Here is a 22,033-nt window from a genome sequence, read left to right as displayed (position 1 = left end):
TTAGCCTACCACATTTGCAATAGTACTTTAGGTATTTAATGCTTGTAATATGGAGAATTTCTCTGCCACTCATCTCCTGATTCCTCTTCTTAATGGACTCATTAGAAGCCATGTACTACTTCAATCTCACCAATCTTAATCTTAGGAAGACTCAATTACAAGAATGTATTTCAAGTAGTAAAGCAAAGTGTCTCTTGGATTATCCATTTAACTTTGAATATCATCATTAATGACCGAGTAGCAGTGAGATAGAGATAAAGGAAGGCTGTTGTCTAGGAACAGGGTCTGTGGAGAGCCAACTGTAAGAGTTTGAAGATCTCATGCTTTTAAAGTTTTTCAAGACCTGCAGAGCGCTAGAGAGGTCTCCACTGAAAGAAATCAAATCAAATTGTGTTGGTCACATAAACCTGTTTAGCAGATGTTATTGTGGGTGTAGCGAAATGCTTGTGCTTCTAGCTCCGACGGTGCAGTAATATGTAACAATTACACAACATATACCCAATACACACAAATCTAAGTAAAGGAATGGATTTAAGAATATATAAATATATGGACGAGCAATGTCAGAGTGGCATAGAATAAGATACAGTAGAATGGTATAGGATACAGTATATACATATGAGATGGGTAATGCAAGATATGTAGACATTATTAAAGTGACTAGTGTTCCATTTATTAAACTGGCCAGTGATTTTAAGTCTATGTATATACTGTAGGCAGCAGCCTCTATGTGCTTCTGGATTATAGCGGGGTGAACAGGGTGGTTGTTGTCCTTGATGATCTTTTTGGCCTTCCTGTGACATCGGGTGCTGTAGCTGTCCTGGAGGGCAGGTAGTTTGCCACCGGTGATGCGTTGGGCAGACCGCACCACCTTCTGGAGAGCCCTGTGGTTGCGGGCGGGGCCTCGAGCTTAATGATGAGTTTGTAGGGTACTATGGTGTTGAATGCTGAGCTATAGTCAATGATCAACATTCTTACATATGTATTCCTCTTGTCTATATGGGACAGGGCAGTATGCAGTGTGATGGCGATTGCATAATCTGTGGATCTATTGGGGCGGTAAGCAAATTGAAGTGGGTCTAGGGTGAGGGGTCTAATGGGTCTAGGGTGACAGGTAAGGTTGAGTGATATGATCCTTGACTAGTCTCCCAAGGCACTTCATGATGACAGGAGTGCTACGGGGCAGTAGTAATTTAGTTCAATTACCTTTGCTTTCTTGGGTACAGGAACAATGGTGGCCATCTTGAAGCATGTGGGGACAGCAGACTGGGATAGGGAGAGATTGAATATGTCCGTAAACACACCAGCCAGCTGGTCTGTGCATTCTCTAAGGACGCGGCTAGTCTGGGCCGGCAGCCTTGCGAGGGTTAACACGCTGAAATGTCTTACTCACATCGGCCACAGAGAAGGAGAGGCCACTGTCATTGGTATCGGGCCGCGTCGGTGGCATTGTGTTATCCTCAAAGCGGGCAAAGAAAGTGTTTAGCTTGTCTGGAAGCAAGACGTCGGTGTCCGCGACGTGGCTGGTTTTTCTTTTGTAGTCGGTGATTGTCTGTAGACCCTGCCAAATATGTCTCGTGTCTGAGCCGTTGAATTGTGACTCCACTTTGTCTCTATACTGATGTTTTGCCTGTTTGATTGCCTTGTGGAGGGAACAACTACACTGTTTGTATTCTGCCATATTCCCAATCACCTTGCCATGGTTAAATGCGGTGGTTCGCGCTTTCAGTTTTGCACGAATGCTCCCATCTATCCACGGTTTCTGTTTAGGGTAGGTTTTAATAGCCACAGTGGGTTCAACATTGCCTATACTGATAAACTTAGTCACTGAAACAGTGTATTCATCAATATTATTCTCGGAAGCTACCCGGAACATATCCCAGTCCGCGTGATCAAAACAATCTTGAAGCGTGGATTCCGATTGGTCAGACCAGCGTTGAATAGTCCTTAGCACGGGTACTTCCTATTTGAGTTTCTGCCCATAGGAAGGGAGAAGCAAAATGGAGTCGTGGTCAGATTTGCCGAAAGGAGGGCGGGGGAGGGCCCTCTTGGCATACCAGAAGTTGGACTAACAGTGGTTGAGTGTTTTGGCAGCACGAGTACTACAGTCAATATGTTTGGGAGAACAACAGCATTATGTTAAAATTAGTTCCATTGAATCATTCTTACACAGACTGACCGCTATGTGGTTCAATGCTAACCCAAATGTCACAGAGTAAGTGAATACTGAGTGTGTTCTCCTTGGTCCACAGACAGCAGCCATAGTGAGTTGGCTCAGCCATCGTTGACCATCCAGACGTACCCATACGGGGGCTGTGAGTCAGTAGAGATGTCCTACCAAGCAGGCCAGTTCCAGCCAGCCATCCGTGTAGCCGACCTCCTCCAGCACATCACCCAGATGAAGTGTGGCCAGGGCTACGGCTTCAAGGAAGAGTATGAGGTAAGAATGGTTAGTACGGTTTTATCAACATTGCAGGGAATTCTAAGTGTGGTTTTTGACGTGAGGTCGCGTCATTGTGGCCAGGAACTGTCCAATATCGTCAGTTTGCATTTTTACAAGATATTTTACACTTCGACCAGACATAATCCAGTTGCATCTCTGCCTTTCTGCCCTAAAGCAATCCTATTGTTGTTTGCGATCTGTTTGAGTTGATTTGATTCCTTGCCCCATATGCATTACCATTAGCTCACATCTCTGTTTGAATGATATGATGACATCTAATTTGCACTTTCCCTCTTTAGAATAAGGGAAACGCATCAAATATTTATTGAAAATCATATTTAAAAACATCATTAGTATTCTCTGAAATATTAAACGGACTTCCACCCAATCCTATTGATCAATGCTCGACTCGTCTTGGAATATGATTTGTTATTACTCGGCATTGCATCTTAAGTCCAGTAAAGTATTTACATTTGAAGGTGGCACAAAAGTGACACATAAGTTAAGTTATGTAGCATAATACAATTAAATATGCCCATAGTCATATTCCTAATGCCAAATCACTCCTCCAATTATTTTTCATTTTCTCCTGAGAGTGAAAAGCATGGAACTATCAATATTACTGCAGACATACCTATTTACCTATACATAGCTGGTTCAGCCTTTTTTTTAAGTACGATAAGTTGCTCTGGATAAGAGTGCCTGCTAATTGACTCAGATGTGATTGTAAAATTAACTCAAAAGGGTCTCTAGCAGACATGGGACCCAGTCACAAACACGTCTCATGTCACAAGGTCCAAGTCTCAAGTCGAGTCCCAAAAAAATTGGGTCAAGTCTTGAGTCAAGCCCAAGTCGTGCATTCTACAGTAAGAGCAAGTCAAGTCAAGTCGAGTCAAAAGCTTTTTCAAGTCAAGTAAAATAAATCTAGACAGGCAATGACTTTTTCAACTACTAATCTTTGTTTATTTATTGTGGCTACAAGACAGCCCTTTTCATTATTTTCTCTACAACACAAAAAAAAGTAATAATTAATGTTGACAACAAATTCCAAATGCAAGTAAATTATAAATTTCAAGCAATTTTGACATGCTAAAAGACCAATAGGCCTATGCTAATATGTGTTACTTGATGCCCCATTGCTGGTGAGCTTGCAAAGTAAATGGTTAATTTTCTTGTTCACCCAAAAGTTTTTTTTAAAATATTAATTTATGACAATCGTCTCTCACTCCAATTTGACGTTTGTGCTGCACCCGATCCTATAGCTGTACAGCAAATCAGCAATCTGCTCGTCAGCTCACTGGTTTTCAAACCTTTTTTGGGGACCCCCAAAAAGGAATGTTTCAAAGCTTGCGAGCCCCACACACGCACATGCGCACAATCACTGCGCAAATGTCATTACAGCCATAAACAGTGATGCAATTTAAAAACACAAGATACATAAATAAACGTTGTTTTACACCTGCATTTTGATCTGAAAGTCATTCATGTTAGCCGTCGATATCGAGTAGGGATATCATGTCGCATTACCACTCCTCTGGATTCCAGAGCAAGCAGGATGGTATGGCCTAACTGTAACCAGCGGAGGTGGTTGGTGCAGGATCGGATGGGAAACATGATCCGTCTGTAGCCTTTTTCTTCCTCACAAATATCATAATTAATTCGCCAGAATATGTTAAACCTTCCTTCCCTAAGTATTGAGGTAGTGCAATGTTACAGCTATCTTTAAACATATTGCCAGTACCACCACTGAGGTATGTAATTATAACCCAACCACACTAGGCCTATCTGAAATATGAAAATGATCAATGAGAACACCAGATAGCGTCCGTAGCAGATTGCTAAACAGTACTTTCCATGGATAATATTAACGTACTGTAAGTAGGCTACTCTGTTTTTGCCAGACGAAACCTGAGAAAATGATACAAGCGCTTTCCGGTCACTAATCTGAATATGTGCGCCTGCCTTTGCGCGCTAATGGCGATGACTGGTCATTGGTCAACAGTCAAGACACACAACTTTTTGGTTCTGAAGCACAGATTCAATGTTTTTGAAACAAGAATGCGCTGCCAAGTCATAGGCATATGTTAGCGACCAGATCGAAGAAGCAAAGGTAGAAATACAAAATACAAATGATAAAATACAAAAAATCCCATTCAGTTTCATGAGTTCTTCTTCTTCTTCCTATTCATTTCATATCCTGAGATTTTAGCGTATTCTGAAAATATAGTGTATTTTATAAAATATTACATAGGCCTAATTCAATTGGTGCTAATTCACCACCTGAGGAAGTGGAAACTCAAAACACATTGAACACCTACTGCTAGTAGCCATGTATTAATCTACCGTACGATGGCAGATTTCACACGCTCTGTATTTCAAAGCCATATCAGATAACTTGATTGTAAAACAGTGTGCTTTGAGCTCAATAATGATTGCTGAGAAATACATTATATTATACATACAGAAAGCAGAGATCCTCCTCTCTTTATTGTGGAGAATTCTTTCCCCCACAATTTGTTTTTTTCCCCCCCGCAATTGAATTTTGAAATGTTATACAATCATGATGGGCACATGAGGGGGAGAGACAGTGTGAGAAGCTCTCTCATTATAGCAGCCCCAGGCAGGCACAGCGGCAGTGCAGACACTTTTATTAAAGGAATATTGAGGATAATACACTTTACTGTTTAACAAATTCATGATTCCCCCCCCCCAAAAAATGGGACAATTGGATTGAGGTGACCAGATAGAATGTGTAGCTTGCACCAGTGCGACCAATTCAAAATGTAACTCGCACAGCCAAGTTAAAGGGTTGCAAAATGCGACTAAATAGTCTGGAGCCCTGATAGTTGTCTAGTCCCACTTGTATTCACTTTCCCTTTCATTAAACAAGTCAGCCTTCCGGCAACACTATGCTGTGGGGAGTCGATTATTGTGTCTACATCTATAGACAGGTCTTCTAGAGAAAGACATTCCTAAGGCTCTGTAATACAATACTTTACTGATACTCGTACTGTTATGGTAATTAAGTCAATTAGGTGTTTCTTCCTCTTCTTGGTACATAAGGGCCAACATTTTTAGTGTAGAAAAGGAAGAATCTTAGAGCTTTGTTAATGTTAAGGTTGTGAAGGTTCTATTCAACTTCTTTGCTGTAGGACTCCAGTAGCTTCCCTTTTCCTGTCTTTAACATGAGATGCATTGCCTTTTTCCCTCACTCACTGTGCCTGCACTGATGAAGCCAGCAATTGAGCCTGTTATTTAAAGGGTCATCCAACACCGGGGATATTTTATAACGCCTTTTTGTTATCGCTTCCCCCTCTAACCTGATTTGCCTCACAATTTCAGCACCTATCCCATTGCAAATTAAGTTGGCAATCTTTTGGCACTTATATTTTACTCGCTGCCTGTGTGTCCATGCTTGCTTATGAAATATAAAGGTCGTATTTTTTCATACAGTCGATGGGGAAAGTCAATAAATTGGCATGCATTCCCGAACATGACTTGTGGCTAGTGGATCGTGACTGCGGGCGGAGAATATCTTAAGAGACGTACATTCAGTGCTTTCTATTATGGTGAAGAAGACTCCCCAACTCATTTCAAATGGTGCCACACACAAACAAATGTTTTCATTTGTGTTCTGTCATTATGTGCTTCAGTATCGTTTATGACTTGTTCAACGGTTGTGTGGGGGTTGTGAACCTGCGTGTGTGTGTGTGTGTGTGTGTGTGCGCGGGCATGCATTTGTATGTGCGTGAGTGTGTGTGTGTGAAATAGATAGCATGTGAAAGAGAATGAGAAGGAGACAGGACTAAAGAGAGGCAGAGAAAGAGAGAGAGAGGAAGGGAGGGAGGGAGAGATAGATATCTGGGGACTGATTAAAGGCTATAGCGGCCACCTGTGTGTGTTTGTCAGCATAATCGGCCTATTACTCACATCCTGACAGATGCACTGAGAGAGGGAGACAGCCCTCACTGGCACAAACCACACACACACACACAAACACACACATGGATTTGCCCACATAAACAAACAGGGGAACGGATCACTTAATATGGACATCTAGAGACACATAAAGAACAAGGAGAGGACTAATTGAATCAAAGTCAAAAGCATTTGGACATTTGGTCGCCGTCATAAAGGGACCCGACCTCAATCGCTAGCACATTGGTTTTGAGATAGAGCCCTCTACCCCCTTCTCTGTGTGATATTGTATGCTAACAATGGACGCAACCCAATCAATTGTATTTTACAAAAGTCCTTTTTACATCAAAATAATAACCACAGTGGTTATAGAGGGTGCAACAATTCAACACCTCAGGCGCAAATGTCAGTTGGCTTTTCATAGCTGAGCATTCATAGGTTGAGAGAGAGAGTCGAAACAGCAGGACCGGGACAAGGTAGCACATCCATTGAAAAGGGTAAAAAAATCTATGGTAAACCATTTCCACTTCGATTCCCTTTATGGATGGTTGTATCTTTGAATTCGCTGTTGAATGGCCTGCTCCTTCTCCATTTTCGGAGCACCATCCCACTCCCCCAAAGTGATCGATAGTATATCTTGGTTGGCACTGTGATGATTGTGATTCTGAGCTCTCAGGTTCATACAGCGAGTTCTGGCCTTCACTGATCTCACTCTCCGTCAGCTCCATCTGTGGCGTAGAGGGGCAGGACTCGGTTATATACTGATTTGTCGTGAGCACAATCTAGCTGAGCACCGAGCTCTTTAGTAATCGTCCCGGTGGACCTCTTCTCCACCGCAGCACATGAGAACACTGTGGCACCAAGGGGTCAGTTTGGCATGCTGTACTAACCGTTCTTCCCTGTTGGTAGAAAACAATTAAGGCATCTATTAGTCTATAGTAATATTCAAGAATATACTTGAAATAAACAATAGCCTTAGAAATAACATGTATTTGCATGTACCACCTCTGCCTCCTGCACAGTTTCCTCCAGGATGAAAACATTTTAAGGGATGAAGATGTCATCCTGAAAACAAACAAACGTTTTGTTAAGACAACTGAGCCCAAATATATCAGTTGGCATCAACAAGCTACCCGTCATGTAGGCTTTGTCAACACACACACAGCAAATACGGGGACATGTATTTTTTAGCAAACATTAGCTCTGTCAACTTCAGTCTAGCTAAATTAGGTGGAGCTAACGAAACATTAGAAAAACAAAATCTGTCAACAAAATGTATTACAGTAAGTTATTTGAGGTGGAAGCTAGCTACAGTAACTAACGTCACCTAATAACAGGGCTACACGTATAAACTAGGTTGCGATTTTGGTTGCAGTTGAGTTGCTTGCTAACATTATTTGCTGGGGGGTGTTACACAAAACACCTCAGACGCAATTAGCTAGTTACCTTCAACTAGAGTTGCAACAAAGTTGTCCAGTGTCTAACGATAGCCTAGTCAACAACAGTCATTACCTCAGGCTCCATTGCATTGACTCGCGTCGCCTCCTCCGTTTAGTCGCTTTTGCTTGACTCCAAAGTCAGCGAACACCAGCGTGTGTATCACCAGTGTATCACCGCCTAGTATGACAACTAAACGCCCACAACCGCAGGGCTCTCCAGAGGGTGGTGTCACAGGAAGGCCAAAAAGATCATCAAGGACAACAACCACCCCGAGCCACTGCCTGTTCACCCCGCTATCATCCAGAAGGTGAGGTCAGTACAGGTGCATCAACGCTGAGACCGAGAGACTGAAAAACAGCTTCTATTTCAAGGCCATCAGACTGTTAAACAGCCATCACTAGCACAGAGAGGCTGCTGCCTACATACAGACTTGAAGAACCATTGGCCACTTTAATAAAGGGAACACTAGTCACTTTAATAATGCCACTTTAATAATGTTTACATATCTTGCTTTACTCATCTCATATGTATAAACTGTATTCTATACTATCTATTGCATTTTAGCCTATGCCGCTCTGTCATTGCTCATCCATATATTTATATATTCTTATTCCATTCCTTTACTTAGATTTGTGTGTATTAGTTATCTGTTGTGGAATTGTTAGATATTACTTGTTAGATATTGCTGCACTGTCGGAACTAGAAGCGCAAGCATTTCGCTACACTCACAATAACATCTGCTAACCATGTGTATGTGACCAATCACATTTGATTTGATTTGTTGATGGTCGGTCGGTAACCCCTACACCATAACTCTTGACATTTCAAATGGAGGCGCAAGCAGAGGGCTTCAACATAGGCCTATGACTCCTTTCCATTCAGAAACTCACAGTTGCCATATCGATAGTGCCCTTCATCGCGAAGTCTGCCTCCGCGAAGTGCTATCTGCAGATCCCGCTAGCTTCCTCTTCAGGACATTGAGCCACTTTTTCAAAAGTTGTGGTTCCTTGGGCAGCCGATGGTAGTTTACCGAGGATTTCTTTTTGAGCCAATTCATACAGCCTCCCGCTCTACAGTTCATGTTTGAATTACTACTTGTTGTTGCCTTCTTCGTTGTCCGCACCTAACACTCTCTTCGATTCACTCTCCGCGTGAAAACTCAATTCCACAGACGACGTGCTGATTCACTCGTTACTATGGCAATTTAAAATGGCGCTGACCATAGCTCAAATAAACCTTGTCGACGATCAACATACAAAATATGTTGATGTTTTTATGTTAAATGCACATGTTTAGTATTAGTGGATTGAATACATGTCTTTGCTTAGATTTACTTCCATAATGTGTTCCCATAGAACTCTGGTAAAAAGTAGTGCACTATAAAGGGATTATGGTGTTATTTGGGATGCAGAGAACAGCTCGCATAAGGCAGCGCTGCCCCTTCTGTTGTGTTAGAATTTCAATGCAGTTTGTTATCAGTTAATTTTTGGGAGAAAATATGTAAAAAGACAAGGCAACCTCATCCCAGGTTGTGTCTCAAATGGCAACCTAATCCCTATAGAGTGCAGGACCAATAGGCCTTTGGTCAAAAGTAGTACACTATATAGAGAATAGGGTGCCATTTGGGACGCTGGCCAAAACTAGGGCTGGTTAATGGCCCCACAGTAAAAGGTATCTGTTGATTAACAAAAGGTCAGAGAGCATCCATGGAGTACCTACTCACAGGAACTACATAAATGCACTAGCATCCAGGAGCACTCACAATCAGCGTCTGTCTTTTAATGTACATTTTCAAAGGTTTGGTTGAAGAGTTGTTTTTGCAAGTATGCACGTCTGTCTGTGTATGTATTGCTCTGAACATGAGCCGCTGTCTGTGTTCGTTTGTGTGTGTGCATGCGTGTGTCTATGTTTGTGCTTGTGTGTGTTGTCTGTGTATGTCCACACGCAAGCGTGTGTGTTTACAGTGGCGGTTCTGGGGGGGGGGGGGGCAGTGGGGGCCAGTGCCCCTGTGACAACAATTTTGGACCCCCTTGTGGCCCCCCTAAATGTGGAGTATGAAATAATTTTTACATAACTAATTTTTGCTATCGTTCTTTTTTTACATCCGTTATTAGACAGTGGCAACGATGATGATTATGAACATGGTCTAATGCCTGCAATGCAGTGAAGAACGATGACAACAATAACGTCTAATGTAACTGGTCCCTCTAACAGTACAACTGGCCCCAGCTTGGCCCCCCCAGATTAAATGGTCTAGAACCGCCACTGTGTGTTTATGCATTCGTCCATGTGTCTTTATGCGTGTGTCCTTGCACGTGTGTGTGTGTGTGATGATGAGGCTGTGGGGGAGGCAATGCTTCCTCTGCCCTATGGGTTTTCATTTCTCTGCGTACAGGGACCCTCTCTCCCTCCCACACCCCTGCCTCTATCTTATCACCAGGGGACGAGAGTGTGGGAGTTCTCCCTCTTCACTTTCTCTTTCTCTTTTTCAAGAATATTAATATGCGCAAAAAACTACAGATTGGAGATGAGAGGGATTGCATTAAGGGCATTTTATTTTTATTTTAAAAAAAAAACAGCAATCCCCTGACCGCAAAGTAAAAGGGAAGTTGAACGTTTTGCCGCAGGCGTGCAATTATTCACCTCACTCCCACTTGCTCTCATTATCGGACAGGAAACGATGGATAGATAAACACTAGCCAGAGTGAGCCATCGGACTGCAACACACTGGCATACAGGCCTGGGTCGTGTTCATTAGGTCATGCAGCAGAAACACAAGCATTACTGAAGTCCAGGTAGGGAGGGGCCCTGTTTAGTTCTGCTTTCTTTGACAGTTTATTTGACAAAAATGCATACACACGGTTCATACATTTTAAAAACTTGACAGGGATAACACAATAAAGTGAATTACTTATTTTCATTGCGGTACAGACATAGATGTATTACATAGATACAGCTATGCAAATGGTTCAGTCATCAGCCAGCTTTTGACATTGTTTATAAAATAAGTTCTGGTCAGTATAGCTTTAAGTTGTTGCTTTAGTTTGTTCCACTCATCCGCGCTGGTATATAGAAAGGTGTTCTTACCTGATAGACACTTAAATTTGAAACAGTCAATATCAGAGTCTTAAATAATTGGATAGGTACCTGGGGCTGAGGCAGTAAAAATTCTGTGGACAAGAACAAGTTGAAAGATAGCTGCAAGCAGCAATGCCGGGGTTCAGCTGTGGGCCTACCGTGCCACCATCATGACAAATTGGACACATTGCCCTAGGATGAGCTACTATTGTACTGTTTACCACACTTGCCAAATATCAGAACTCAAAATCAAACTGACCATGCAATATGCGTTTGATGTATCTTTGACATTTTTTTATGATGTTCACTAAATTAAATGTCTTCTTTTCCAGAATCACTGGACTGATCAGCACCAAATTTGGTATATAGCATCTATGGATACACATATTCAAACCCAATATATTTCAAGATTAGCTGAAACAATATGGCCGTCAATTAACTTGCATTAATGTTTTTTCCCGTCCAACAGTGCCACCATGCAGCCACACTCAACCACACTTTACAGGATAGCTAGAGTCAAATCCCTGAGCATGTGTGCCAACATTCATCACTCTGAGTCAAACTGATCAAGAGATATAAACATGAGCCCATTGTAGCACCACCAGGTGGTCGATCTGAATGTCCTTGTGTAACCGATGTGAAATGGCTAGCTAGGTAGCGGTGGTGCGCGCTAGCAGTGTTTCAGTCGGTGACGTCACTTGCTCTGAGACTTGAAGTAGTGGTTCCCCTTGCTCTGCAAGGGCCGCGGCCTTTGTGGAGCGATGGGTAACGACGCTTCGTGGGTAACTGTTGTTGATGTGTGCAGAGGGTCCCTGGTTTGCGGTCGGGGCGAGGGGACGCCATAAAGTTAAACTGTTACACTTGCGTATGTTGAGTCTTGACAGTGTTGTATATCCGAATACGAATATCCGTGTCGGATTTCTATGTTATTATGTGCCAGACCACGTGAATGTTTGTTGTTTGAGATACTGCCCTGGAAAATATTACCTTGAGAGACTTTGGTCAATAGATGTATTGATACCATGTATCAAGTTTTGTACAGATCGGTCATTCAGTACCAAAGTAGTGTTTAAGAGTTTTTACAAAATTCTAAGTGGCGGACTTCATGGTTCCTTCAGGGAAATGTGTTCCTTGTGAGGAGAGGGACGTACGTACCGAATTTCACGACACAGGGTGAGGGGTGTGAGCTTTCAACATTTGCTTGCTAAAGCACCAGCATGTGGCCAATTGGTTTGGCATCGCATGAGAGGGTGTGACCCAAGTAAGGTTGCACCCACCTAGGACTTACCATCTCACAGGAATTTACATATTTTCACAAACTTTTTGCGGAACTGGAATAATAATAATAACGCCAACAAATACATTAGGGTTTCTCCAGCTTCACTGCTGAACCCTTAATTAATACACCCATCTATAGATAGCCAGCCTAGCTGTAAAGGAATCTGAACTCTGAGTATTTAGCTATAATTTTTTTATACATTCTTGCCTTATTCATTAATTTATTATTTACACATTTCCTAATTAGGGTTGACTCCTGAACCCATAGCTAACATGGGCTAAGAAATTATAGCAAATAGCTTGTATATATACACACCAGAATGGAACTATTGAACTACTCTGCACATAGTAAGAACTTGAATGAAAGGAAAAATGTTACTGGCTGAACATTCTTGAACAAGCATCTGCCTCTTTGTATTATCGTCAGTTTTGAACACAGAGGGAATCACAAAAGCCAAGCTGTAACCAGGGGCGCTCTCTCCTCCAAGAGTGGCAAAGCAACATGTTTTAATCATGTTTCATGAGGACCGTTTTCTCTTTCCCTCTTTTCTCTCTTTCTCTCTCTTGCACTGTCTGTGTCTTGAAGGCTGCAGTACTGAGCCATTCATTTGTATCTTGAACTTTTTACATTCTCTGCCTTTGATCCCAGTGTTTGTGAGCTCTCGTCTGGCTTCCGCTGTGAATGCTGTTATCTGTCAAGGGACTATCTCGTCAAATCAGCCTCTAAAGTCCATTGCGCATGAGATGGCACTGTCGAGCAAGATGAAACATCATTGAGAAAGCAAACACTGAGTCGAGAGCGCAGAGGACGGGTCACGCGAACAGAGGATGAGTGTCGCGAGCGCACAGACCAGTTGAGAACAAAGTGATTTGGTTGAGAGAACAGAGGATGTTCGGCGAGCGGACTGTGTGACTTTGGGCGAGCAGAACATTATTGCTGCAGATTAAAAATGAATTCATGCATACACAAATGTAGATCTGTATGCAAGGAAACGTGGTTCAAATGTGTAAAACCATTTACAATCATCATTGTCAACCAACAACAGTCACTTGTCTTGACACCTTTGGGTTTCAATTTATATTTTTTCTGGATTGGATTTCAGGCTAGCGGGGAGGGGTCTTCGAGGTGGGTGCGTGTCTAGAAACATTAGGTTGGTCACTTTCACTGGTGTGATGGATGAACTAACAAATCCTTTCCCTTGGCCAGTCCAGTGTTGTGTCGTGTGATTGGTTGAGTCTTCTTGGGTATATGACGTCAAACAGATGTGCTTCAGAGCTGTCTGTTTAGCTTGCTAGCCAGCTTGCTAGTAAGCACCAAACGACTTGGTAAAACCAGCTTCAACTTGATATATAAGCAAAGTAATTGGGAAATAAATGAAATAGCTATATTATACCTTGAGTGGAATCTACTTACTAAAGTTAGCTGGGTCTAGCTAACACAACATGCCATTGGAACACAAGAGTGATGGTTGCTGATAATGGGCCTCTGTACGCCTGTGTAGATATTCCATTAAAAATCAGCCGTTTCCAGCTACAATAGTGATTTACAACATTAACAATATCTACACCGTATTTCTGATCAATTTGATGCTATTTTAATGGACAAAAAATATGTTTTTCTTTCAAAAACAAGGACATTTTCTAAGTGACCCCAAACTTTTGAACGGTAGTGTATGTGCTGAGTTTTGTAAGGCACAAGATGAGTTTGGGAACACCCCATGACCCCAAAACCGTTGGAAGAACATTACGTCAAGATCAAAGGTGACTCACAGGTCCTAACTTGGCATCCCCCGCCTTGTAGGTGTTTTGGTCCAGGGCATTGAAGTAGAAGCCTGAATCCACCTTGTCAGACATATGTTCTCTACACACACACTGACCCGTCTCCTGAGAACAACTGCAGTGAGAGAGAGAGTAAAAATGCGATGTCAGGAAATGTCATATGCAGAATTCAATTGCAGTTGAAATGTTTGTTTTGTATTCAAGGTAACAGTCTATTGTATGACTGCTCCTGTATCAAATGAGGCAACTATTGATAATCCTTTCGCAAAATAAGTGATAACATACTATGTGGGACTGAGCCGAGCTATACCAATCCATGCCACTCGTCAGTCAGTATGGCTCTGTATTGAACAATGCCTCCATACAACGTCAAAGCAATTAGAGGAACTCTCAGTACCACTAATGATTAAGTTACGGGCAGGGGTCTAATGCTGCCGGAGCACGGAGGTGTGGCGCTCCCTCATTTTTTTCCAATTTGAAAATACACGGAGCCGGTAAAACTTTTTCTGGAAAATTCTTTCTGATACATAAAAAAAAAAAGCATATTTAATTACCCTGTCTTCTCTGATGGTGGCGAGATTGATGAAGAACTGTAGGCTAAGTGTGTGTGCACTGCAGAGGCCCGTCGGAGGCTTGATCACTTTGGCCAATTAGAATGTTGAAAAAATATAAAAAATTCACTCTGTCTGCCTTGATGTTCATAGAACTCCATGCGGGTTCCACTTCTTGCGCAGTGGAACCCAGAAAGACATGTGACCAGGCGACACCGTTCTGCTGAGGACGCCCAAACCAGAGTGGCTGTAGCCCTGCTTGGGATATTTAGCCTACATTGGCTATTAGTTGAGACGCAGGCCCCGTTCTAGCTTGGTGTCATGCCTGCTCCCGCTCTCCCTCCTTCCTGGCGCTCGAGGGCGCCAGGCTGCCCAGCACTACGCACTCCTGCCACCATCATTACGCACACCTGATCCCCTCGTCACGCGCGTTAGCGATTCATTGCACTCACATGGACTCAATCACTTAGTGTTATTTCCTTCCCTATATCTGTCTGTTCCCCAGCTCTGTTCCCCGCTTCGGCATTGATTGTCGTATGTCTTTGTTTTTCCCGGTTCTGACGCTGTCAGGGTGTGCAATTGTAAATGGGAATTGGGCCAAGTTGGAGGTAATCATGCATTTAGGTTATAGTTTGAGTTGCATGAGTACACCACAACAAAAGCTTGATTTTTATGGCTGTTCTAAAACTAATTTCCTGCGATTCTACATAGTAATTTATGTTTACTACTTGCACAATTGATTTGATAGCATGTTTAAAAGTAAATTATATGAATTGCTAGTTCACCCCTCTGTTTTCTTTTATTCTGTAATAGGGTATATTGTAACGATGTGTTCAAGCTGATGAAATCAAAATGTATTTATGATACAGTGTGTAAGCTACACAAGACATTGAACTGCCTACTGTACCTGCAGTAAAGGTATTGCAAACAGTGCAAACATGATTAGCATGGAGATGCAGTTTGGACGTTTCACCAGTAATGAAGAATTATCATTCACGATTGACAGTGATGATGGCCTATTTTGAAATTAGGTCGCCTAAGCCTGACTTCTTGTTTGAGGGCATTACAAATACAAAATTTTCTTTAGAAAATATGTGTGGGCATAGGCAGACATTGCAATTGGAGGATAACAAACTTTGATTAAGGAAATTATCAAAAATGATAGCGCTACAACACTGGTTACAGGGGTGATGATAGAAGTCATGGTTACCTGCACGAAGTACCCAGAGTGCTATGCAGAGAGAAGTGCTTGGAACAGAGTGGACTCCTGTATGTCCTATCGCTGTCAGCTGAGCAGAGAACAACTTCCCCACCACATAGTGAAAGTAGGCCTGCATGGAGAGAGAGAGTATGGTTAGAGGTCATTCTCTTTTATTGTAATTGCACAAAAACTACCAGAGTTAAAGAAATCAAATATGTATTTCAAATAGACTGTATCTCAAAGTATGCAGTTAGTGGTTTACAATATTGGCTATTTAGTTTGGAGTTTAATCTCGCTTTGCTCTCCCTCAACCCATCTCATTCAAGGGTGTCTTCCACATTGAGAGCCTTTCCTGTCTGTTCTTCTCACCCTGCCACTCCCTCCTCTGCCACACTTCCCCAGTAATGCTGGTCTTCCAAGTCCTCCTTCTCCACTAAACCCTCATTAAAATAGCAAGCTAGCTACAATGCTCTTGGTTAAACCAAAGATACCGATCATTTTTATGTGGTTAAACATTAGCTAGCTAACCTAGCCTGCCTAATCAATAGCCAAATAACTTTGACCCTGTAAAACACCACATGTCACTGTCCCTATCTGGTGTATGTGGCAATAAAACATCTTCAATATTGAAGTCATAGTTGATCAACTTATTTGTTTGATTAAGTTCTCTACTGAAAAACTTAATTTAAGGTAAGGGTTAGGGACGGATTGATATTTACATAATGGTTACCTGCAGGAACATGGAGTAGGGTCATGCCTTTTCAATTTCAGTCAAGGGGAGGGTTTAGTATTTTTTTTATCTAGTCCAGGGGAGGGTGATGAAATTTCTATATTTCTCAGTGTTTTAGAATGGGTTGCTTAGTAGGCTACACAGTGCATTCGGGAAGTATGCAAATGTATTAATATTTAAAAAGAGAAATAACATATTTATATAAGTATTCAGACCCTTTGCTACAATATCAGACTCAAAATTGAGCTCAGGTGCATCTTGTTTCCATTGATCAGCCTTGAGATGTTTCTACAACTTGATTGGAGTCCACCTGTGGTGAATTCAATTGATTGGACATGATTTAGGAAGAAACACACCTGTCTATATAAGGTCCCACAATTGAGAGTACATGTCAGAGCAGAAACTATACCATGAAGTCCAAGTAATTGTCCGTAGATTTTCAAGATAAAATTGTGATAAGGCATATATCTGGGGAAGGATATAAAACCAATACTCCTAGATTGTTGAAAGTTTCAAAAAGCCCAGTGGTCTCCATCACCTGTCTATACAAGGTCTCACAGTTAACAATGAGTCATAGTAAAAAACAAGCCATAAGGTCGAAGGAATTATCCGTAGAGCTCCGAGACAGGATTGTGTCGAGGCACAGATCTGGGGAAGAGTGCCAAACAATTTCTGCAGCATTGAAGGTCCCCAAGAACACACTGGCCTCCATCATTCTTAAATGGTGTTTGGAACCACCAAGATTCTTCTTAGAACTCGCCACCCGGCCAAACTGAGCAATCGGGGGAAAAGGGCCATGGTCAGGGAGGTGACCAAGAACCCGATGGTCACTCTGACAGAGCTCCAGAGTTCCTCTGTGGAGATTGGACAACCTTCCAGAAGAACAACCATCTCTGCAGCACTCCACCAATCAGGCCTTTATGGTAGAGTGGGCAGACGGAAGCCACCCCCCAGTAAAAGACACAACAGCCCGCTTAAAGTTTACCAAAAGGCACCTTCTATAGGACTCTCAGACCATGAGAAACAAGATTCTCTGTTCTGATGAAACCAAGAACTCTTTGGCCTAAATGCCAAGCATCACGTCTGGAGGAAACCTGGCAGCATCCCTACGGTGAATCATGGTGGTGGCAGCATCAAGCCTTGGGGATGTTTTTCAGCAGCAAGGACTCGAAGACTAGTCAAGATCGAGGGAAAGATGAACGGACCAAAGTACAGAGAGATCCTTGATGAAAACCTGCTCCAGAGTGCTCAGGACCTCATACTGGGGTGAAGGTTCACCTTCCAACAGGACAACGACCCTAAGCACACAACCAATACAATACAGGAGTGGCTTTGGGACAAGTCTCTGAATGTCCTTGAGTGGCCCAGTCAGAGCCCAGACTTGAACCCAATCGAACATCTCTGGAGAGATCGGTAAATAAATGTGCAGCAACGCTCCCCATTCAACCTGACAGAGCCGGAGAGGATCTGCAGAGAAGAATAGGAGAAACTCCCCAAAAACTCCCCAATACCCAAGAACACTCAAGGCTCTAATCTCTGCCAAAGGTGCTTCAGCAAAGTACTTATTAAAGGTTCTGAATACTTATGTAAATGTCATATTTCTGTTACAAATATTTTTTTGCTTTGTCATTATGGGGTATTGTGTGTAGTTTGATTAGAAAAGTAAAACAAAAAGGCTGTAACGTAACAAAATGTGGAGAAAGTCAAGGGGTCTGAATAGTTCCCAAATGCACTGTATATTGATGCCACCCCTCATCTCTGATTCTCCGCCGTGCATGAAATATCAATTGCGCCTATAAGCTATTTAGTATGATCTCAATCAAATGATCCATAGCCTACAGGCTATAGGCTACGAAGTGCATGTTCGGAGAAGCACAGATCGAGTTATATTCCTAAAATAGCTGTCGGGATGGTGTAAATAAAACTAGGCTGCATTACACACCGCATTGGATATTCCAACCCTGATCCCAGCATGCTCTGGTCTTGCTGCACATTTTTGGGTGGTGTGCTTCTTAACCAATTGCTGTGCTGGGTAGGGCTACGGGGTGAGTTTAGGAGGAGAGTCAAACGTTTCTTCAGAATTTCTTGTTATCGATTAGACCTAGTCCCAAAAATGCACTATCTTGCATGTCGACTAGCCTATAGCCTATATTCTATTCAGTCTGAGAAGGAGAGCGCGAAGATGAGAAGCTTGCTAATACTATAATTGAATGCCAATGATGTATTTATCTGATTTAATTATTTGCAAACAGGGACAGTTTCGTTGCAAACAAGACACACTGATTTGGAATTAGAGAAGTATATGATAAGATGGACAAATACGCTTATCTCTCTGTCCATTCTTAGCCCCTAATTCCAGTAATTTGTTGGCGCAAATATGTAAAATTACAAAGAGTTGCATAAAATGTTTATAAAAGGCATTTTTTTTCTTGGACCTGCAAATACGATGATAGATTCATGCCATGCTTTTTCTAAACGCAGCAAAAAAAGAAAGGTCCCGTTTTCAGGACCCTGTCTTTCAAAGATAATCCGTAAAAATCCAAATAACTTCACAGATCTTCATTGTAAAGGGTTTAAACACTGTTTCCCATGCTTGTTCAATGAACCATAAACAATTAATGAACATGCACCTGTGGCACGGTCGTTAAGACACTAACAGCTTACAGACGGTAGGCAATTAAGGTCACAGTTATGAAAACCTAGGACACCAAAGAGGCCTTTCTACTGACTCTGAAAAACACCAAAAGAAAGATGCCCAGGGTCCTTGCTCATCTGCGTGAATGTGCCTTAAGCATGCTGCAAGGAGGCATGAGGACTGCAGATGTGGCTAGGGCAATAAATTGCAATGTCCGTACTGTGAGATGCCTAACACAGCGCTACAGGGAGAAAGGACGGACAGCTGATCGTCCTCGCAGTGGCAGACCACGTGTAACAACAGCTGCACAGTATCGGTACATCCGAACACCACATCTGCGGGACAGGTACAAGATGGCAACAACAACTGCCCGAGTTACACCAGGAACGTACAATCCCTCCATCAGTGCTCAGACTGTCCGCAATAGGCTGAGAGAGGCTGAACTGAGGGCTTGTAGGCCTGTTGTAAGGCAGGTCCTCACCAGACATCACCGGCAACAACATCGCCTATCGGCACAAACCAACCGTCGCTGGACCAGACAGGACTGGCAAAAAGTGCTCTTCACGGACGAGTCATGGTTTTGTCTCACCAGGGGTGATGGTCGGATTCGCGTTTAGCGTCAAAGGATTGAGCGTTACACCGAGGCCTGTACTCTGGAGCGGGATTGATTTGGAGGTGGAGGGTCCGTCATGGTCTGAGGCGGTGTGTCACAGCATCATCGGACCAAGCTATTTGTCATTGCAGGCAATCTCAATGCTCTGCGTTACAGGGAAGACATCCTCCTCCCTCATGTGGTACCCTTCCTGCAGGCTCATCCTGACATGACCCTCCATCGTGACACTGCCACCAACCATACTGCTCGATCTGTGCGTGATTTCTTGCAAGACAGGAATGTTAGTGTTCTGCCATGGCCAGCGAAGAGCACAGATCTCAATCCCATTGAGGACGTCTGTGACCTGTTGGATTGGAGGGTGAGGGCTAGGGCCAGTCCCCCCAGAACTGTCCGGGAACTTGCAAGTGCCTTGGTGGAAGAGTGGGGTAACATCTCACAGCAAGAACTGGAAAAGCTTGTGCAGTCCATGAGGAGGAGATGCACTGCAGTACTTAATGCAGCTGGTGGCCACACCAGATACTGACTGTTACTTTTGATTTTGACCCCCCCTTTGTTCAGGGACACATTATTCAATTTATGTTTGTCACATGTCTGTGGAACTTGTTCAGTTTGTATCTCAGTTGTTGAATATTGTTATGTTCATACAAATATTTACACATGTTAAGTTTGCTGAAAATAAACGCAGTTGACAGTGAGAGGATGTTTCTTTTTTTTGCTGAGTTTATAATGGAGAACTTTCCAGCCCTACTCTTGTCCCATGGTGTTCTGCAAACCCACAACCTTCTGGCTCGCAGCCCTGTGCACTATCAAAATTCCTGTGTCGCCATGCAATGATGACAGGACGAAGAACAGTTTCAAAAACTGCATATCTAAGGCTCTGGTCTGTCCAAGAAGTGAGGGTAAACGGTAGTCATGTTCTCTACTATCCACTTTGTTTTAACTATTATTTTGGGTATACTGTAGGGGAGGGTCACTTGTTTTTTTTCAATCGTTCAGGGAGGGCTTAGGTAAAATATATTTTTCTGAAGGGAGGGCCATCCATTTTCACTTCAGAGGTCCGATGTAACCCTTATTTTAAATAACGTTCAGTCCCTTAGGCATAATATAAGCAGTGTGGTTAAGGTTAGGGTTAGGTTTAAAATATTTTAAGAAGATAAATGTTGAAATGGGTTTAGCCATAATAATGATCACTTTGTGGCTGTGTTAAGTAGTGATGATTATACATAAGTAAAATATTGCCATTCGGAGAGCAAGATTTTTGGGTGCAAGAGGAGAAATCCATGTGGGAATGCAGTTTATTTGTGAGAGTAACTTCTGAGTCTTGTAGTAAGTAAATCTGCAAAACAAAACTAAAATCTCTGCTCTCTAATTAATGTTTTGGTGCAACAATGATGTTCTGCTCGCTCAAAGTCACACTTGCATCTCAAGTTTAATTTGCGCGCCCTGCTGCCCTCGATCACATTCTGCTCTCTCGATTGGTCTGTGCGCTCGCGGCACTCATCTTCTGCTCGCGGGACCCATCCTCTGTGCTCTCGAATCAGTCTTTGCTTGCTCAATGTTTCATCTTGCTCGACAGCACCATCTCGCACGCAATGGACTTTAGAGGCTGATTTTACAGCATAAGAGATGCCCCTGTAACTTTGGCCTTGCTTTGTTCCGGCTGTGTCCTGGATGTTTCTTTCAGGGGGTGCTTGCCGTCAGCCTGCCAACACACAAACTAACTGCTTTATTCTATGGTGAGCTGATCACTGATTCCATGGTGAGCTGTTCCTGATCACAGGAACCTATCTGATCTATTAAATGGAAAGTTAGTCTGACTGCCCTGTCAAAGTACACTACTTTTGACTAGGGTCCATAAGGCTCTGGTCAAAAGTAGTGCTCAATGTTGGGAACATAGTAGAATTTGGGATGCGCACTTGGATTACTACTATAGGCTTGCCATTGTAAAACCATAGAGTTCCTGTGTTAATAACAAGCATTCATTTTCAACCATCTGTCATGGTGAAGTCCAGGTTGAGCATGCATTCAAAATGCCACAAATCCATCTATTTTATGTATCTATTTATGCACAGTAATTATGCCGTCAGGTTGAAGGGAATGCTCTTTCTAGAGTCGCTTGATTAGATGAGTAACGTCCAGAAGTACACTAAAAGGTTAAAAAAAATTGTGGACACCTGCTTGTCGAATATCTCATTCCAAAATCATTGGCATTAATATGGAGTTGGTCCCCCCTTTGCTGCTATAACAGCCTCCACTCTTCGGGGAAGACTTTCCACTAGATGTTGGAACATTGCTGCTGGGACTTGCTTCCATTCAGCTACAAGAGCATTAGTGAGGTCGGGCACTGATGTTGGTCTGACTCGGAGT

The 22,033-nt window shown here is 42.7% G+C and overlaps 1 protein-coding gene across 1 annotated transcript in view; it reads left to right on the top strand.

The window, feature by feature from the left end:
* LOC120065561 (receptor-type tyrosine-protein phosphatase T-like) overlaps positions 1–22,033 on the top strand; it is a 394,361-nt gene that overhangs the window by 291,645 nt on the left and 80,683 nt on the right. The window contains exon 17 of the mRNA XM_039016626.1: positions 2,253–2,440. Coding sequence (XP_038872554.1) covers positions 2,253–2,440 — 188 coding nt within the window. The remainder of the gene's footprint in view (positions 1–2,252; positions 2,441–22,033) is intronic.

This window comes from Salvelinus namaycush, chromosome 20, assembly GCF_016432855.1.
Source record: "Salvelinus namaycush isolate Seneca chromosome 20, SaNama_1.0, whole genome shotgun sequence".
Lineage (NCBI taxonomy): Eukaryota > Metazoa > Chordata > Actinopteri > Salmoniformes > Salmonidae > Salvelinus > Salvelinus namaycush.
This window is presented reverse-complemented; position numbering and strand designations above follow the sequence as displayed.